The sequence below is a fragment of the Drosophila guanche genome, unplaced genomic scaffold (genome assembly GCF_900245975.1).
Source record: "Drosophila guanche unplaced genomic scaffold, DGUA_6, whole genome shotgun sequence".
Classification (NCBI taxonomy): domain Eukaryota; kingdom Metazoa; phylum Arthropoda; class Insecta; order Diptera; family Drosophilidae; genus Drosophila; species Drosophila guanche.
In genome coordinates, this window is record NW_022995764.1 from 510,937 (window position 1) to 528,318 (window position 17,382).

The 17,382-nt window shown below is 40.7% G+C and overlaps 2 protein-coding genes across 2 annotated transcripts; both read right to left on the reverse strand.

The window, feature by feature from the left end:
* Positions 1-9,799: 9,799 nt before the first annotated feature.
* LOC117591063 lies at positions 9,800-10,561 on the reverse strand. The gene is made up of 3 exons (XM_034284165.1): positions 10,344-10,561; positions 10,101-10,279; positions 9,800-10,035 (listed from the first exon to the last, which is right to left on the reverse strand). The coding sequence occupies exons 1-3, from the start codon at positions 10,434-10,436 to the stop codon at positions 9,909-9,911; spliced, it is 399 nt and encodes a 132-aa protein (XP_034140056.1). The 5' UTR covers positions 10,437-10,561; the 3' UTR covers positions 9,800-9,908.
* A 665-nt stretch (positions 10,562-11,226) lies between these two features.
* Positions 11,227-11,619, reverse strand: LOC117591064 (dynein light chain roadblock-type 2). The gene has a single exon (XM_034284166.1). The coding sequence runs from the start codon at positions 11,586-11,588 to the stop codon at positions 11,295-11,297; it is 294 nt and encodes a 97-aa protein (XP_034140057.1). The 5' UTR covers positions 11,589-11,619; the 3' UTR covers positions 11,227-11,294.
* Positions 11,620-17,382: the final 5,763 nt, after the last annotated feature.

Below are 17,382 nucleotides of genomic sequence, written 5' to 3' on the forward strand. Positions count from 1 at the left end.
GGTGGCAGCCACTTTGCATGCAGTCCGCACAACTTTCAACCCACTGTTTGTTTCGTTGGCGAGGATTCCACTGTGGCAGTGCAAAATGAATTTATAAAAATTCACTTGTAATAGTTTCTCGATTTTTGGTAAATTATTTGATTACACACACGTGTGTGTGGAACCAACTCCCAAGGATCCCAGGCATTCAGCTCCAGCACTGATGCAATGTCTGTCCGGGAAAAGGACGAAAGAGGACTCCTAGACCAGATCCTTCTTTTGGCCCGGCTGCCAGGGTCATAAAATAAACTTCATCTTCAGTTCGTGCCGCCTTGCATTTGGTGTTTGTCTTGCTACTACTTCTCGGGATCTTGGGATTCGCACAAATTCACAAGACAAACGAGGAGGGACGTGTGAGACGCTTCGTACGCGTCACAACTTTTATACCCGGTATCTATATCTATATCAACTCTCCTGCCAACCGGCCCTTTTAACTCTCCATCGTCCCGCAGTGACGCCCACTGCATGAGGCAGAGTGTGCGAGCGAGAAAGAACGAGCAACAAAAGAACAAGAACAAGCAAAGCTGCTGGAAGGGGTTGGGGTAGCCACTGCCAAAGCTGCTGGAAGGAGTTGGGGTAGCCACTGCAAATGAATTTCTTCATTCTGGCTATAATAATGATCCAATCTAATCCCAATCCCAATGCAGTGATCTGATAGATCTCTGAAAACTAGCCGACAAACAAGTAGGATAGACTGACTGAAAGACAGACAGACAGACATAGACTCGGATAATGCTGATCAAGAATATATATACATCTGTGCGGTACTTACATCCACTTCCACGCACAAATACAATATACCCTATTTACTCTTCGAGTACCGGGTATAAAGAAATAGTTTGCGTTTAGTGGAGAGAGAGGGGAATCCCCCACCCACACCACACCGCACTTAACCGAATACTCGGGGCATGGTGTGGCATATACCGACTCGTAGGCGATTGTATATGATGTGATTTTCTGGAACAATGGCTGAGGATGTTATCTGTTGGGAAGAATTCGATTTTGGGGAAATCTTTTAAACTTCATGGGTAAGAGATAGGAAAAATAAAGAAACGCAAATTCCTAGGAAAACAATAGAATTAGAAAAATAAACATCTTTAGATGTTTTTCAATGATAGATTAAAGTTAAAATATCGTTAGATTTGAAGAGTTTTGCAGAGAAATAAAGAACGAACGATATACAGATGGTCGAAGAGATCAAAGTGAGTGGGGTTAGAGTATTTGGTTAGATGCTCGTAGATGGACTCCAATATGATCGATATATATATACATAGATAAATGAGGAGTCAGAAGTTGAAGAGAAGAACAGTTGAAGAAATACTCAATGGGACAAACACCTTTATCGAAAGATAACTCCCATTTCATCTCCAATGTATTCATAGTTCCTGAAATCTAACTTCCCATAGAACCCAACCAAAAATTATAATTTAAGCTACTCTCTCGCCCATTTACCGTGTTAAATATCTCTGAGAGTAGTAATCATTTCAAGGAAGTCTCCCCACTGTTCGCAAATGTTTCTTTGACAATTTTCCATATTAAACGCATATTTTTATGAGGCAATTTGTTGTCCAGCCTCCAAATGGGGTTCCACTGCAACTGGCAAGGTAAAGAAAAGGGAAGGAAAGTGTACACGAGGGGAGAGGCCTGGCTGGCGAGCGGAAATTTCTTGTCTCGCTTGGAATTAACTTAAGTTAAAATTTGTGTATTTAAAGATTGGAAGGATCGGGATCGGGGATTGGATGGACGGAAAGGGAACCGCGAGACTGGTTCTGGCGCATAGCGGGAAATAGATTAAACTGAGGCAACACTTGCGCTATTTTGGCTTCCTCTTCCTTCCGATTGTTAAATATTCAGAGAGAGAGCAAGAGCAAGCGAGGACACAGGTCGCTGAGGGTACTCCCCTTTTGGCTTCATCTTCGCACCGCATCGTGACAGCCAGCGGCATAAACTTTTCGAATCTTATTTGTAGAAAGAAAAAAACAAGTAAGAACGTCTGTGAGACGCTTCGAATGCGTCGCACCTTGTATACACGGTACTTACCTTAGTGTCATTTTTTTTATTTAAAATTTGTTCTACATCTACATCACTTCTCCATGCAACACGCATTTTTATCTCTCCACCCACCCCCAGCATAAGCATAGGCAAAGCTGCTGGAAGGGTTGGGGTAACCACTGTAAATTAAATTCAAATCACATTCAAAACCAATTAAATTCCAGTCCGTTGATATAGCCATTCCCTACGGAATTATTTTCTTTTATCTTCGAAATTTTCGCCCTTTGTGGGGACGGAAGATGGCGGGGCTAATGTTTGAAATACACTTGTATCAGCGTGATATCACAACAGTCTGGAGGCGAAATTCGGTGGCTCTGGCACTTATATTTTCTGAGAACTAGCTGCCAAACAAGACGGACTGACTGACAGACAGACAGACCTGGCTATATCAAGAATATATAAACTTTATGAGGTCGGAAACGTTTACTTCTGTGCGCTACATATGTACATCCCCTTTTCACCACAAATACAATATACCCGCTTTACTCTTCGAGAACCGGGTGTAAAAAGAATATGCCACAACTACTGTTGTTGCGGTTGGCCCCGTCCAGCATCGGGTAACAATTTCCGCTGACAGAAGCACCCCAAAAGACCCCATAGGCCATAGACCACCACACCACGCCACACGCTTGGCTCTGCTCGTGTTTCCCCGACCTTTTGCCTTAAATAACTTTCAATTTGAGCCAAGAAGAACGAACCCGCGGTGCGGTTCTGTGCCTATTAACCGAATGCCAGCGACCGCTGGCTCTTTCTTCTCCTCTTTTTCTCTCTCTCTCTCTCTCTCTCTTTTGCGGAGGTGTTGTGCGGTGCACAAGTCGACAATTTGTTGACTCGGGTTTCGGTGTTTATTAGTTTTTAGCCCTCGGACTCACTCGCGAATGCAAATTACATGACTCCCTAGGACACAAATGGAGTGGGCTACCCTATTTTTTTAAACGGAAAAATCCTATTTTGAATGGTGGAAGTGGTGTGTAGTATTTGATATCAAAAACGGTTTATGTCCACCCTACTGTATTTTCCTAAAGGGGAAGAGCCAGTTTGACTGTACTTATTCGAATAAAAAATGCCAAAGGTGTAATCAATCAATCTTTTCACTTATTCTGGGCTGACTAAACAGTTGAAATTAAAAAGAAATTAGAGAATAGAGCATTAAGATTCCACGCGGCGTGCCGCAACGCCTCTCAGTCGGCAAGGCTGTTGACTTTTGGGTTTTTGGTTTTGGATTCGCGTGTGAAGGGAGTATGAGGTGAAAGCAATCGTTTGAACATCATTTTTAAATCGAAATCAAATTATAAGGTTCATAAATATATTTCCCTATTAATGCAATCAATTTTATTAATTTTATCTCTTCCTTTCAATCGCTTTGTATCTCATTAGAGACAGAAAATCTGTCATGGGGAAAAACGTTCCATCCATCCACACAAAAAAGCTTAACACCCCGCAGTTTGAATGGGGATGGATCCTACGTAGCAGCAATGGCAATTGTAAAGATAAAAGGCTGAAAGTGTTTCTTGAACCCCCAAAAAGTCAGGAGGAGAAGGCAGAAGCAGTAGCATCGGTGACGGCGGCGACAATGGCCAGGGATATCCTATTTAAGGACGCTCCCCATTCGCTCATATTTGGGTTGTCGTGCCCGTATAGAAAGTGGCGGTGTCATAAATTAAAACTTAAACTTTTGGAAATGTCAAGTATAAAACGGTAAATCTCCGCACACACACTACACCCAGACACACACACACACATACGCTCTTCTTCTGCTGCCTGAAAATGAATTGCAGCTGAGGAAAGGAGAGCAGAGAGAGACAGACTTTGGGGTCATGGAGGAGGCTTCTTTGGCTTCAGCTTCGGCTTCCTACCACCAATTGAATGCGCATGTTTTAGTTGCGGGCTGCGTTTTTCACTTGTTGTTGTTGTGCCACACAAAGATACTAGAAGGGTAAAGGGGGAGAGGAAAGGAAAAACTATATAGGTGGGGAAACCAAGAATAAGCACAACAACAACAACAGCAGCAGAAGTTGGGTTAATATATAGATACAACTCCACCCGTTTCACATAAATTTGGGCAAAAGGCAAACTTACAGATTATCCGTATTTAGTTGTAAAGGTTTTCCAACCCACGCCCTCGTCACCGAATACCCCCTATAGCCCCCTTCGGACAAAATGTGTTGTATTTCATTTTTGGCTTCATCTACCAGCAGCCAAGGATGGCAACGTATTGGATTATAGATCCTTCCATGTTTCATCCAAAGCAAAGTTTGTCTGGCAAGCGGACGGGGCCCTGTCGATGATTTACATTTGATTTACTTTCGCTGAACACAGTTACCGCCCATTTTGGGTTCTCCCCTCACCTTTGTGTTTAAGATTTGGTTCATTTACAATAAATTCTCATTCTCTCGCTCTAAATTTCTAATCATCATAAAATCTGATTATCATTTTCATAACTCCACTCCACTTGGAGAGCCAAACACAAAACTTTGACACATTTAGCAGTCGGCCGCTCGGCATCGACAAATTTAAAAAAGGAGCAACCAAAAAAAATATTTAAGTACAATTTATGAAAATTAAAAAACTGGCAACAACTTTTCGGTCATTTGAAGAAATTTAATTGATCGCATAAATTCCATTCCTGGGGTGAGAATACAACATCCCCAGAGAACGGCACAACAAACAATTTATGTCAAATATACCAAGGGGAACAGTGACTGCAGGTCCAGGTGGTTTCAGATGGTTTCAGTGGCGGTTGAGTTGAGGTCCGCGAACATAACGAAATTTTCAGCCATAGGTTTGCTCTCCCTTTTAGATCATGGACTTGTTTTTTCCTTGGACTTGTGGGACTGCCATCGCGTCACAACTTGTATACCCGGCACTCAGTACTACTCCTGTACCTTAGCGGTTATTTGTCAAATTTTAAATTTTGTCCTCATCTGTCATCTATGTACATCTACAACACTTCTCAAGCCAACACGCTCTGTTAGCTCGCACCACTTCCCTAGACCCAAGCACTGCAAACTCACGGCAGAGGCAGAGGCAGCGCCCGCAAATAAACAAAAACGAGAAGGGACTTGTGAGACGCTTCTTACGCGTCACAACTTTTATACCCGGCACTCAGTAGATCTACATCTGTACCTTAGCGGTTTTTGTCAAATTTTACATGTTTTCTTCATCTGTCATCTACATCCACAACACTTCTCACACCAACACGCCCCCTTTCCCAAGAGCCACACACTGCAATATCACGGCATAGACAGACATGGCTCAATCGACTCGGCTATTGATGCTGATCAAGAACATATATATTTTATGGAGTCGGAAACGTTTCCTTCTGTGTCTTACATACATCCTCTTTGTGCACAAATACAATTTACCCTATTTACTCTTCGAGTACCGGGTATAAAAAGGGAATATTATATTTATGGTAGAAAAATGCAACGCACAGAGGAAAAGTATCCGACCCCATAAAGTATACACAAACATATGTATATTCTTCATCAGCATCATTAGTTTTGTTTTTTTGTCCGTCTTGTTTGTTGGCTAGTTCTCAGAGACTATAAAAGCTAGAGCTACCAAATGTTGTTTGAAGATATTAGTGTAGAAGATACAAGTGTATATAAGAAATTAGCCCTGCACCCTTCCGCCATCAAACAGCTCGAAAATCTGACGTATCCACAATTTTTCTTTCTTTCTCGCTCGCACCCTCTGCCTCATGCAGTGTGCGTCAGTGGGAGAGGGCGGCGAGCTGAAAGTCCGTGTTGTCGGGAGAAGTGATGAAGATGTAGATTATGTGGATTTAGATGCACATATGAAGAACAAAATTTAAAATGTACAATTCGAAAAAAAAAACCACTAAAGTACAGATATACCGACTAAAAGTTGTTACGGTACGAAGCGTCTCACAAACGTTCCAACTCGTTTTTTTTTCCTGGTACTCGAAGAGTAAACATGGTATATTTCATTTGGGCACAAAGTATGTATGTATGTAACGCAAAGAAGGAAACGAGTGATAGATATAGTCCTTCCCTACGGAATGGCGTTTTTTTGTTTTCTTTTATCTTCAAAATTGTAGGTTTGGGAGGTTTTCGCCCTTTTGCTGGGGCGGAAGACGGCGGGGCTCATTTTTTAAATACACTTGTAACAGTGTGAGCATACATAAGTCTGGATGCAACATTTGTCTCTGAGCTCCAGGCGCTCAACAAGACGGACGGACAGACGGACAGACAGACAAGGCTCTATCGACTCGGCTATTTATGCCGATCAAGAATCTATATACTTTATGGGGTCGGAAACGTTTCCTTCTGGGCGTTACATACAACCGTTACTCGCACAATTACAATATACCCTGTTACTCTTCGAGTACCGGGTCTAAAAAGTGTAAAATTTAAAATTTCATCTTTGTGTTGGCATTGACTGTGTGGCGCAACCAAAAAGACCAGCCCGGGGATTGGAGGGTGAAAAGATTGGTGGGAGTCCTAAAAAGTGTAAAATGTATAATTTAAAATTTCAAAGAACCGCTAAGGTATACCGGGTGTAAAAGTTTTGACGCGTCAGAAGCGTCTCACACGTCATTTCTCGTTTAAACTTAAACTAGCTTTCACTTCATTCTACAATGAATCTACAAATAAATCCCTATGAAGTCAACAAATAAACAGCTGGATTACTGATTCCTGTTCCTATCTTACAGACTTCTCTCGTCACGCAAAAATTCTTTAATTTACTAATGTAGTGCTTATAGCACACACACACACATCGCCTTAAGACCCCGAGGAAGTCCACATGAAAGCCAAATCCCTTAACTCTTGGCCACATGACCAAACAGGACTCCCGACAATCCTTTCACCCTCCAATCCCTGGGATGGTCTTTCTGGTTGCGCCACACAGTCAATGCCAACACAAAGATGATGAATTTGGACATTTTGTGAGCGTTGCAAAGTCACTTGCTTAAAAGTTATTAGGGAATAAAGAGTTGAGGCAGAAGCAGGAGCAGCAGCAGGAGAGGCTGCTTCATTAGAGCGCAGGATGGCCAAGAAGGATTCGGACTGGGTACTCACACATGTGGCAAACAGAAGCCAAAAATACACCCCCAAGTCATGAGTGGTGGGTACGGGGTGTGTTCAATGTTTGCTTACCTTGGGTGAAAAGTTTTGGAAAATCCTAAAAGGAAATCACTTTAGATGCGTCCAAAGAGATGCAGCAAAGTTTCGTTAAACCATCTCTGGCATCCTTGGCTCTCCTCTCACCAGCCACAAAACCAAAGTTCTCCCATACCAGAGAGACATAGAAAGGAAGTGTGAACGATTATGAGAATCTGATGCCAGTAATAAGTGGTGGGGGGGGGGAGCAGCTTTAGCTTTCCTCTGATGTCGACGGAGCGGCGGTGGGGCAACAAAATAGCAAAACGACAAAACAGAAATTCCAGAAAGCAACATAAAACCGATTGATTTATTTTGACAATGCTACCATGCAGTGTCGACCCAGGTCTCCGGGACGAAGGCCTCAGTACCGACTCCCAAAACGACGCCACGATCCCCAAGCGGTAGAGAAGAGCCGTTCGGTGGCGGCGGCGTCGGCTGCTGCCATTGTTTGCCTTCATTTTCTCTAGGCTGTCTCTTTCTACTGTTTGTGTATCCGTCTCTTTCTGCTGTCTGTTGTCCCTGTCCCTGTCTCGATGCCCACACTCCGACTCACACATCGACATGTTCCGTTCGCATTTCGGACTCACAGCACTACCCGTTCCCCGCGCCGCCCCTTGCCGGCAACCAATCCGAATCTCTGGGCAAAAAGTTGTCCTCGTTGTCCGCTTTGTAAAATATTTTATTTGCACATCTTTCTTATTTTAATCCTTCATTGCATTCTCTTTGGTTTGGGGGCCTTGAGCCTTGGAGCTCCAACCTTCTCCACTTGTACTCCTCCTTCTGCCTCCTGTGGGTGGATGTGCATGATGGGCTGTGTGTGTGTTTGTGGATGGGGTAGATGGTGGCGCTGCGTGTGTTTCTTTGCTGTTGCAAATGGCTATAAAACACACGTTAATTACCCTCAAAGCAAAATCAACTATTTCTTCTTTTCTTTCATTTCTCCAACTCTTTTTAGGGTGAGAGATTTTTAGATATTTTAAAATAACTTTTCAAATCGATGCTCGGATTAAAGGTGCTTTGAAAAGTAAAAGTAATGTAATGCACTAAAAGTCTGCGATATATATCGAAACAATTTTAGAATTCATAATTAGAATTATATAACTTCCTTATAGAAGAATAATTCTATAGAAGAGAGAACATAATAGATTTTGTCCAAGGTACCCAGCACCCCGGACGTCATTGTGGCGTCAAAATTAATACCTGCTGTGGAATACACACACAGTTTGAAATGGTTCCTAGAACTATAAAAAATGAATGCTTGTTCCGTTAAATATACTTCCAAGAACCACATATACTTGGGTTCTACATATACACAAAATAAATTCAACCAAGGTAGCTAAACATCAAAATTTCGTCTTTTCGAACATTTATTGATTAATTTAGATTCGTAAATCAAGTTGGTAATCACCAGATCAAATGGTTTTACCAAAAGAGTCGACGTCGACTGCCGCGATTGTCATTATTTGGGCTGAGGCCTGCAGAAAACAAAGATTATTATACATGGATAAATCTTTAAAATGATATTAAGAATGATGACTAACGTTCAAGAACGGGAATAGTTATGCTGGCATCGCCGCCGCTCAACCGTGGCGTAACATTAGGACCAGTTAAGAAATATTTTCAATATATGTACATCAGATATTAGAGAAATATTTTGTGTTGACTTACTGCAAACCATTGCGGGCCAACATTTGACGTGCATGCCATTCGGGCAGCACTTATGGGCTGACGGTAAATTGGGCCATTGGGATGGGCACGAAAGTTATCGGAGAGGTCCTCCAGTCCCAAGGGAATATTGGGATCGTTGTGGAAACCCATCGGATTTGGATTGCTGAAGATCAACCACGGTTGCTTTGGCCTTGGCCAAGGTTGAGAGTTCCTTGAGGTAAAGTCATGCCGAAATTAACAGTGGAACCCTGAGTTCCAAAGTTCGCGACGTTGTGTTGACTAACGTTTCCACGATTTCGCTGATCAAAAAGTCCTCCATTGTGCCCATGTTGCAAGTTTCCAGCTAGTTGCATGCCACCCATCTGTGCGGGTGGATGGAATGCCTCGGGTACATGTTGATCGAGTCAGCCAGCTGAGTGTATGTGGCAAAGTCAATCTCAATGAAAACATTTTTTATTAATTTCTTATTCAAATATAAAGGTCGAAAATTTGACTTTTTTAAGGAGGCGAAAAAGTTCGAAAATATTCAAGAAATTGTACTAGATTTTTGAACGTACGGGAGAAGGGTGAACTGGAATAAGAACTACCCGAATGGGACAAGGGCACACAACAGAGTGCACAGACAAAAGGAATACTAGATGGGTATGAGTACAATAAATTAAACATTAAAATGTGTTGTAGTGGTAGGTAGGTAGGGGGCAAACGTAAAAAAAAATATTCCCTTGAAAATTAGAGATTATCAGAGAAAATAATACCAATGGCAGATCTACGTTAACAGCTTATAGTCGCTCCCAGCTACAGCTCACTGTTGGCACTCAACCGAGCACGCTATCGTCTTTATCTATACTTTTAGCTGGTTTTTGATTACACTCAATTTCTATTCACCCTCCCACAAACACCAAGCAAACATGTAAATGTATCCCCTCTTTAATAAACAATTTGTATTTAAATGTACCATGTTTGCCAATAACCAAAATATCAAATACAATTTCCAATGGACTTGTTTTCTTGTTTGCTTGTTTAGTAGTAGGAATTGCCATTGTCACGCGGCTGTTGGGCCTCGGCATCACCCACACCAGGCAAAGAGTTATAACCGTAGTCGCCGTGCCCACTACCCTGGCCAACACGCTGCTGCTCTGCGGGAGAACTGCAAGAAAAGATCACAAAATTAACAAAGGGATCTATCAATTACACAATATTTATTCCACTTACTAAAGGCCATTGCGAGAGTTCATCTCTTTGAGCATCTTATTGTAGCGCAGGGGACTACGATAGCCAGGACCACCAAAGGCTGCAGTGCCTGCCTGGCCACGAGACTCCTCCTGGCCATAGCTATACTCCTGACTACGTCCCGACATTTGCCCCATGCCATCGTAGTTCATTCCATATCCCTATACAAGTAATAGAAGCTCCCATAGATTAGTTTTTCCTGAAGTGCATCCTTCAGGCACTTACCTCTGGTGGCTGGCCATCTGGAACGCACATGCCATAGCCCTGCATCGACTGATAAGATTGCACGTTGATGCCGTTACCATTTCCGTACTCCATAACAAGAATTTAATTACAACTTTTTTTCTAATCAGAAAAATTTAAGAAATAAAATTAGGAAGGTTTTTTAGTTTTGTTCCTAAAAATTTTGAATTTTTAGAATTTTAGCTAGAGCTCTTTACACTCTGGAATCTGGTTTACGAATGAATATTTCATGTGCAAAATTTTAGAGGTCGATTCTGCTGACAGTTTGTTCGATTTCAAGGATAGTTTGATGTGAACATTTGGCAAAAAAATGAAATTATTGTTGCACCTCTTCTTTGGGGAGAAGAAGCAAATTCCTCAAGAAAAAGGTGAGTTTTAACCGATTTGGACAGCTTATCTGGGCCAACCACATTGCCGGCCAAGTTTGTGCTCAGGAGAAATAATTTTAGAATCGCCATAATGGAAACCAAAGTGAATGGATGGGAAGGGAGGGGAAAGGACCCCCATGTACCTCAACCTAGAGCCATCAGCAATTAATATGCAAAGGGCTGAACGTCGCCGAATAATTAAAATCGAGAAGGAGCAGCATTTTCCAGTGGCAGTGCCTTCCGTGGTACTGGTTTTTTTGCTTGCCGGATTAGAGATAGATACCGGCAAACACTTTACGGCGGGCTGTTAAGTGCGCCTCCGTAATCTGTCTGTCGTAATTATGGCGACGCGACGTATATTTATCTGCGGCAATTAGCGCCAAGTTCCCAGTTACATACTCCTTCAAACTCCTCACATATTTCACATCTCCGAAGATGGTTACCCCTCTAGGCACTTGAGAACCTTAATTAAAACTAGATAAAAGAAGGTAATTGCATTGGGCATTCAAAACATGGTTTATTTCACGTTTTGTGCTGCCTGCATTCAAAAAGTAACAAAGTAAAATCATTGGCCCGGCTTCTGCACCACAATGATGAAGAAATTCTCTTCAGGTACAATCATCACCTCGTGGTTGAGGGTGCGCAAGCGTAAAGCTGTCAATTCATTCGAGGCATCCAGGTTCTGGGTCATCTTGGAGCCCTTCATCAGCAGATTATGGGCCAGGGCGGCATAATGGACGGTCAGTGTGTACTCCATGGTGGTCTTGATGGGTATGGCAAAGGCATCCACGATTATGATGCCCGCCACATTCGGATAGTTGCCGTAGCGCTTTAGAATCTCTTCAATTTCAGCAGACATATTGTAGGAAAAATATATTTGTATGAATGCTCGGGGTTGTAAATTATTCGGGACAGATATCTTTTGGTTGCTTTGATTTCGTTTTATTTAAAGAATTTTACCAATCAAGCAAGCCTGGAAACCTGTAAACCCATAGACCACATCTATCGAATTATTGATCATTACCAAATCAGTTTTCAGGGCGTAACAATCTCTAAATCATTATATTTCCAAAGGTCAAGCTGTTAGAAACATTGGTAATATTAAAAGTCGTGTAACCAAATAGCCATTGTATTTTTTCTACTTAGACATTGAGCCCAACAATAAGAACTTAGATATATACAAAGTTAAACTCATTGGTAACGCAGTTGTTAATATAGAACCACCCCGTAAAACCAAAGAAATCGTTCAGTGTTATCGTTGCCAGGAATTTTGACACACAAAGTCATATTGTGCCAAAACTCACAGATGCGTGAAATGCTCTTTTAACCATCCCAGCAACGTTTGCCCAAAAGATAAAGAGCAACCAGCAAAATGTGCCAACTGCAACGAAGATCATGCTGCAAGTTACAAAGGGTATAAAGTCTATTAGGATCTTATAAAAAAAAAAAAAATAGACCATAGAAAATAAAAATGACCATGGTACATATCAATCATTTGCTCCGTTTAATAATTCGACCCAACAACCCAAATATTACCAATCATACAAGTCTGTAGAAAGAATAGAACAGCTTCTAGAAAAACAATCTCAACATACCAATAATTTACTTAACATGATAATGTTACTTGTAAATAAGCTATGCAAATAAATCGAAACTTAGGAATTTGGAATGCCAATGTGCTTTCCAACCATGTAAATGAAATAGCTTTATTTTTAAAAACAAATGCCACAACAATGACACAACAGCTTATTTCAGAAACACACTTCACTAAGAAATCTTTTTTTTAAGTTATTGGATACGACACAGTAAGAGCTGACCATCCATCAGATAGAGCTCATGGAGGTGCTGCAATTATTGTCAAGCAGTGCCGTAAATTTCAAATCATGGACAAAACGGGAAAACGCTATGCAGGCTGCCACAATTCAGATAAAATGTATGCATGCAGATGTATCAATAACAGCGATTTATCTCCCACCAAGATTCACAATAAAATAACTCGATTTTCAAAACTTTTTCCAATTACTGGGAACAAAGTTTATCGTGGGAGGCGACTTCAATGCCAAACATCCATGGTGGGGATCCAGATTAACTAACCCGAAGGGATCGCAGTTATACAAATGCATACAAAACAATAACATAACGACTTTGTCAACTGGTGTGCCCACATACTGGCCTACTGATAGTCGAAAAATTCCAGATTTGATTGATTTCGTAGTATTCTCTGGAATCCCACAAGCACACATGCGAGTAATGGAGAGCTTTGACCTTAACTCAGATCATTCTCCAATAATAGCAACTTACAGCACAATAGTCAATATATTGGAAAAGCCCTATAAAGTAATAACAGCCTCTACAGACATTAACGCATTTAAAAGCTATTTAGACTGTGAAGGTTGCAGACCAAAAACAAAAAGTTAGAATGTCTGTTCAAAAATTGTATTAAGACAAATTTTTTTTGGGAACAGTCTTCTAATTTTATCGAGAAAATTTTGAACCTCCCCCACTGTACGCATTCCAGCGAGAGCCCACAGCCAAGATCAGAAGCTTTTATCTTGAAAAGCTCTTTCTTTCGAAATTGCTCGTGCGAGCGCCGTTCACATGTGAGCTTTTCTCTCCGCAAGCATAGCTTACGGCTAGCCCTTCGAGAACCTTCTTAGCTCTCTCATACACAGCTTTTGGAGGGGTAAAATAGTTAGGCTAAGTGCATGCTGCACAGAACAAAAATTGCATTCAAAGTTGGAAGACTGAATTAATGTGCGTGTAGAAAATATGCATAAAAAAAAACGTGGTGAAAATTTTGCAAAACCATAAAAGTTGGTACGGTACATGTTGGTACGGAAGAAAAAAAATGAAAAAGTGACCTTATTACATAATTCCATGTATGTACTGTACATAGGTTGTGATCCACGTGTGACAGGAAATTGCTGACCTGGCCTGACCCTCGGTCTCGGAGGGTAATCCGCTCCAGTACCACGATCATCAGTCCTTCTTTTTGGTGCCACCGGACCTTGCCTGCAGGCCGAGAAACGGATGGACTTGGCGATCGGGACCGAGTTGTTTATATACATATATATCTCACGCGCAACTAAGCCGCTCAACAACAACGATAATATAAAACCACCGCGCCTTGTGTAAAGAAAATGTTGGTGCTTGCAAATGTAGGGTTTGGAAAAATTAGCTCAGCGGTCATTGCCCTTGCGGCTGAACACCTATGCGCACTTAAATAGACCCACCTGACCGTATGTCACCTATTCTCTCCTTCTCTCAGGTTATTAAAATTGTTCGATGCCGACATTCTAAAAGCCACTTAAGGAAAGAAAAGTAAATCACAAAAATCTAGAAAAGAAAATGTAATGAAAAATTATGGATAGAAAAAAAATAGAAAAGAAAATTGTTCAATAATATTAAATATTCCTAGACATTAACTTAGAAATAGAAGAAGAAAAACATGGAATTTATGCCTAGTTAATAATAGATTCTAAAAGGGTGCATCATCGGTCTCATTGTGTAAATGGAAGGGTATTGGTTAAATACCTCTTCATCACGCTTCTTGTTATTTTGCATATTTCTACATTTCTTTAACAGTTTTTATTGCGAACGTGAAATTGGGCCCAACGACACCAACAGCTTAAAAACAGTTTAAAAGTCTGTAAGTAGACACACATATATACACATACACTCCGGGTCAGGAGAATAGCGTCTACACAGTGAGACATGCATGCTTAACCATATATAAAATGAATTATTATTAACTACAATCACTATAATTATGCCATTTAATTCATTTAATTAATTCATTCTTACTTTATATTTTGATTATATTATTTTTATTCATATTTGATCATTCTCGTGAATTCCTAGGTATTAAATTAGTCCCACATATATATACACATGCAGTAAAAATAGTTTTAAGGGTTAGGGTAGAAATAATGGGGGTTACAAACAACCTGAAGTCATACAAGTCAAAGTAAAATCATAACGATTTAACATGAATTTCTAATCTGACTTTTTGAGGGGTTCCTTAGGCACATAGGCAGCAGCGGCAGGTTTTGGGTAGAAGCATAATGGCATATTCTTTTGTTATTCTACATGGAGGGTGGGTCAAGAGGGAAGAGCACAACCACCTTGCTCTTCACAGTAGGTAGTGGACCTTAAGTTCCATTTTCCCTGAGCCTAGCCGGCCAACCTTTAGTAGACAGAGAGTGCTGACGAGACGACACTTCCCGTGTCCGTTACAAGACTCAGCTATAAGCCTGGACATTTCGTTAAAAACAGGAGAGGAGATAGACTATGCTGTGGAGCTTTTTACAAATACAATTCATAATGCGAGCTACAGAAACACGAATCATGCTCTTAATCATCAACAACCAAACCAATTGTACCTTTCAACCGAACTTCGACAAAAAATACAAAATAAAAGGAATCTGCGAAAACGCTGGCAAGAAACTCACTGCCCTGCTGACAAAAGATTGTACAGCAAGGCTGCATCTGAGCTTAGACAACTGCAGTCGAACTTACGCAATAAATCTCTAGCTGCGTATCTGAGAAACTTAGACCCTAATTCCAGCAACAATGAATACAATCTATGGAGGGCGACTAAATACCTAAAGAAACCAGCTAAAAGAAACATAAATATTCGCAAAAGCAACGGAACTTGGTGTAGGTCTAATAATGAACAAGCGGAAGCATTTGCACAACATCTGCACTCTGTGTTTCAGCCAAACGATATAAATAATTATATAGCAGAGACTGAAGTAGAAAAAATTCCTTGAGTCACCCTGCCAAATGAGCTTGCCTATTAAAAGCATCAAATATGAAGAAGTTGTGACAGAAATCAAATACTTGAACAATAGAAAGCACCAGGCCCTGATAAAATAGACGGTATCACCCTAAAAAGTTTACCTCCAAAATGCATTGGGTTTCTCACTCTTATATTTAAGGCGATTCTCAGACTAGACCACTTTCCAAGTCAATGGAAATGTGCAGAGATCATTATTATCCTAAAGCCAAACAAAATAGAAACGGAATTGACATCATACCGTCCCATTAGTCTGTTGACAATTTTCTCGAAAGTGTTTGAAAAAATACTATTGAAGAGAATGTTACCAATTTTAGACGAACTTTCCATCATTCCTGAATACCAATTCGGATTCAGGAGGGGTCACGGGACCCCTGAGCAATGTCACAGGGTTATTAATGATATAGTTTCGGCATTTGAAAACAAAAAATACNTTGGTGTAGGTCTAATAATGAACAAGCGGAAGCATTTGCACAACATCTGCACTCTGTGTTTCAGCCAAACGATATAAATAATTATACAACAGAGACTGAAGTAGAAAAATTCCTTGAGTCACCCTGCCAAATGAGCTTGCCTATTAAAAGCATTAAATATGAAGAAGTTGTGACAGAAATCAAATACTTGAACAATAGAAAGCACCAGGCCCTGATAAAATAGACGGTATCACCCTAAAAAGTTTACCTCCAAAATGCATTGGGTTTCTCACTCTTATATTTAAGGCGATTCTCAGACTAGACCACTTTCCAAGTCAATGGAAATGTGCAGAGATCATTATTATCCTAAAGCCAAACAAAATAGAAACGGAATTGACATCATACCATTAGCCTGTTGACAATTTTCTCGAAAGTGTTTGAAAAAATACTATTGAAGAGAATGTTGCCAATTTTGGACGAACTTTCCATCATTCCTGAATACCAATTCGGATTCAGGAGGGGTCACGGGACCCCTGAGCAATGTCACAGGGTTATTAATGATATAGTTTCGGCATTTGAAAACAAAAAATACTGCACTGCTGCATTTCTTGATGTTCAACAAGACAAATTAAATAAAAAGAGAAAAAGAAAAAAAAATGGTTTGCCGAACGAACACTAGAAATAGAATTTTTTCTATCTATCGGGGAGATCGAGAATGTGGAATGTTTTCAGTCTTCTTACTGTTAAGCTATTGTCTAATAGACTTAAGGCTAAATTATTTTCATGGGTGTGGAGTCTGTCTATGTATTTCTTACTAGTTTTCTTTAGCAGTCCCCCAGAGCTGTATAGCGTACGTCCAAACAGGCTTCAGTATGGATTTGTAGAGCCGAATTTTGTTTTCAAAAGTGGTTTCTGATTTTCGACTTATCAGCCAGAACATTTTTAGTGTTTTAAGTCTGAGTTGTTGACATTTTGCTTTAATGTGGTTTTTCCATGTTAATCTGCGGTCGGGATGCAAGCCGAGATACTTCACACAGGTACTGTGTGGAATTGGTGAGCCGTTAAGTGTAACATTTGGGCAGTTACCTGGTCTTAATGAAAACGGTTTTTGGACGGATTTCAGGGAGTTGATTCTAATTTTTCATCGAAGGAACCAATCTTCAATTAGGCTTAGCTCACTCTGCTGGAGTTCGGAAGCTTCATTTATAGATGTGCTTGCGGCTGAAACGGCTGAATCATCAGCATATGTTGCAACAGTTCAGTTGTTTCTTTATTGGCTATAAAATGGTTCAATCGGATCCCAATTTGGTGATCTGATAGATATGCCCCTTCCCTACGAAATGGCGTTTTTAGTTTTCTTTTATCTTCAAAATAGTTTGGGAGGTTTTCGACCTTGTGCGGGGGCGGGGCTCTTTTTGAAATACACTTGTAACAGTGTGAGC

Coding starts and splice junctions, on each gene's coding strand:
- LOC117591063 (XM_034284165.1), bottom strand. CDS start 10,436: ATGGAGTACGGAAATGGTAACGGCATCAACGTGCAATCTTATCAGTCG. Junction 10,280..10,343: donor CAGATGGCCAGCCACCAGAG/GTAAGTGCCTGA, acceptor TTACTTGTATAG/GGATATGGAATGAACTACGA. Junction 10,036..10,100: donor AACTCTCGCAATGGCCTTTA/GTAAGTGGAATA, acceptor CTTTTCTTGCAG/TTCTCCCGCAGAGCAGCAGC.
- LOC117591064 (XM_034284166.1), bottom strand. CDS start 11,588: ATGTCTGCTGAAATTGAAGAGATTCTAAAGCGCTACGGCAACTATCCG.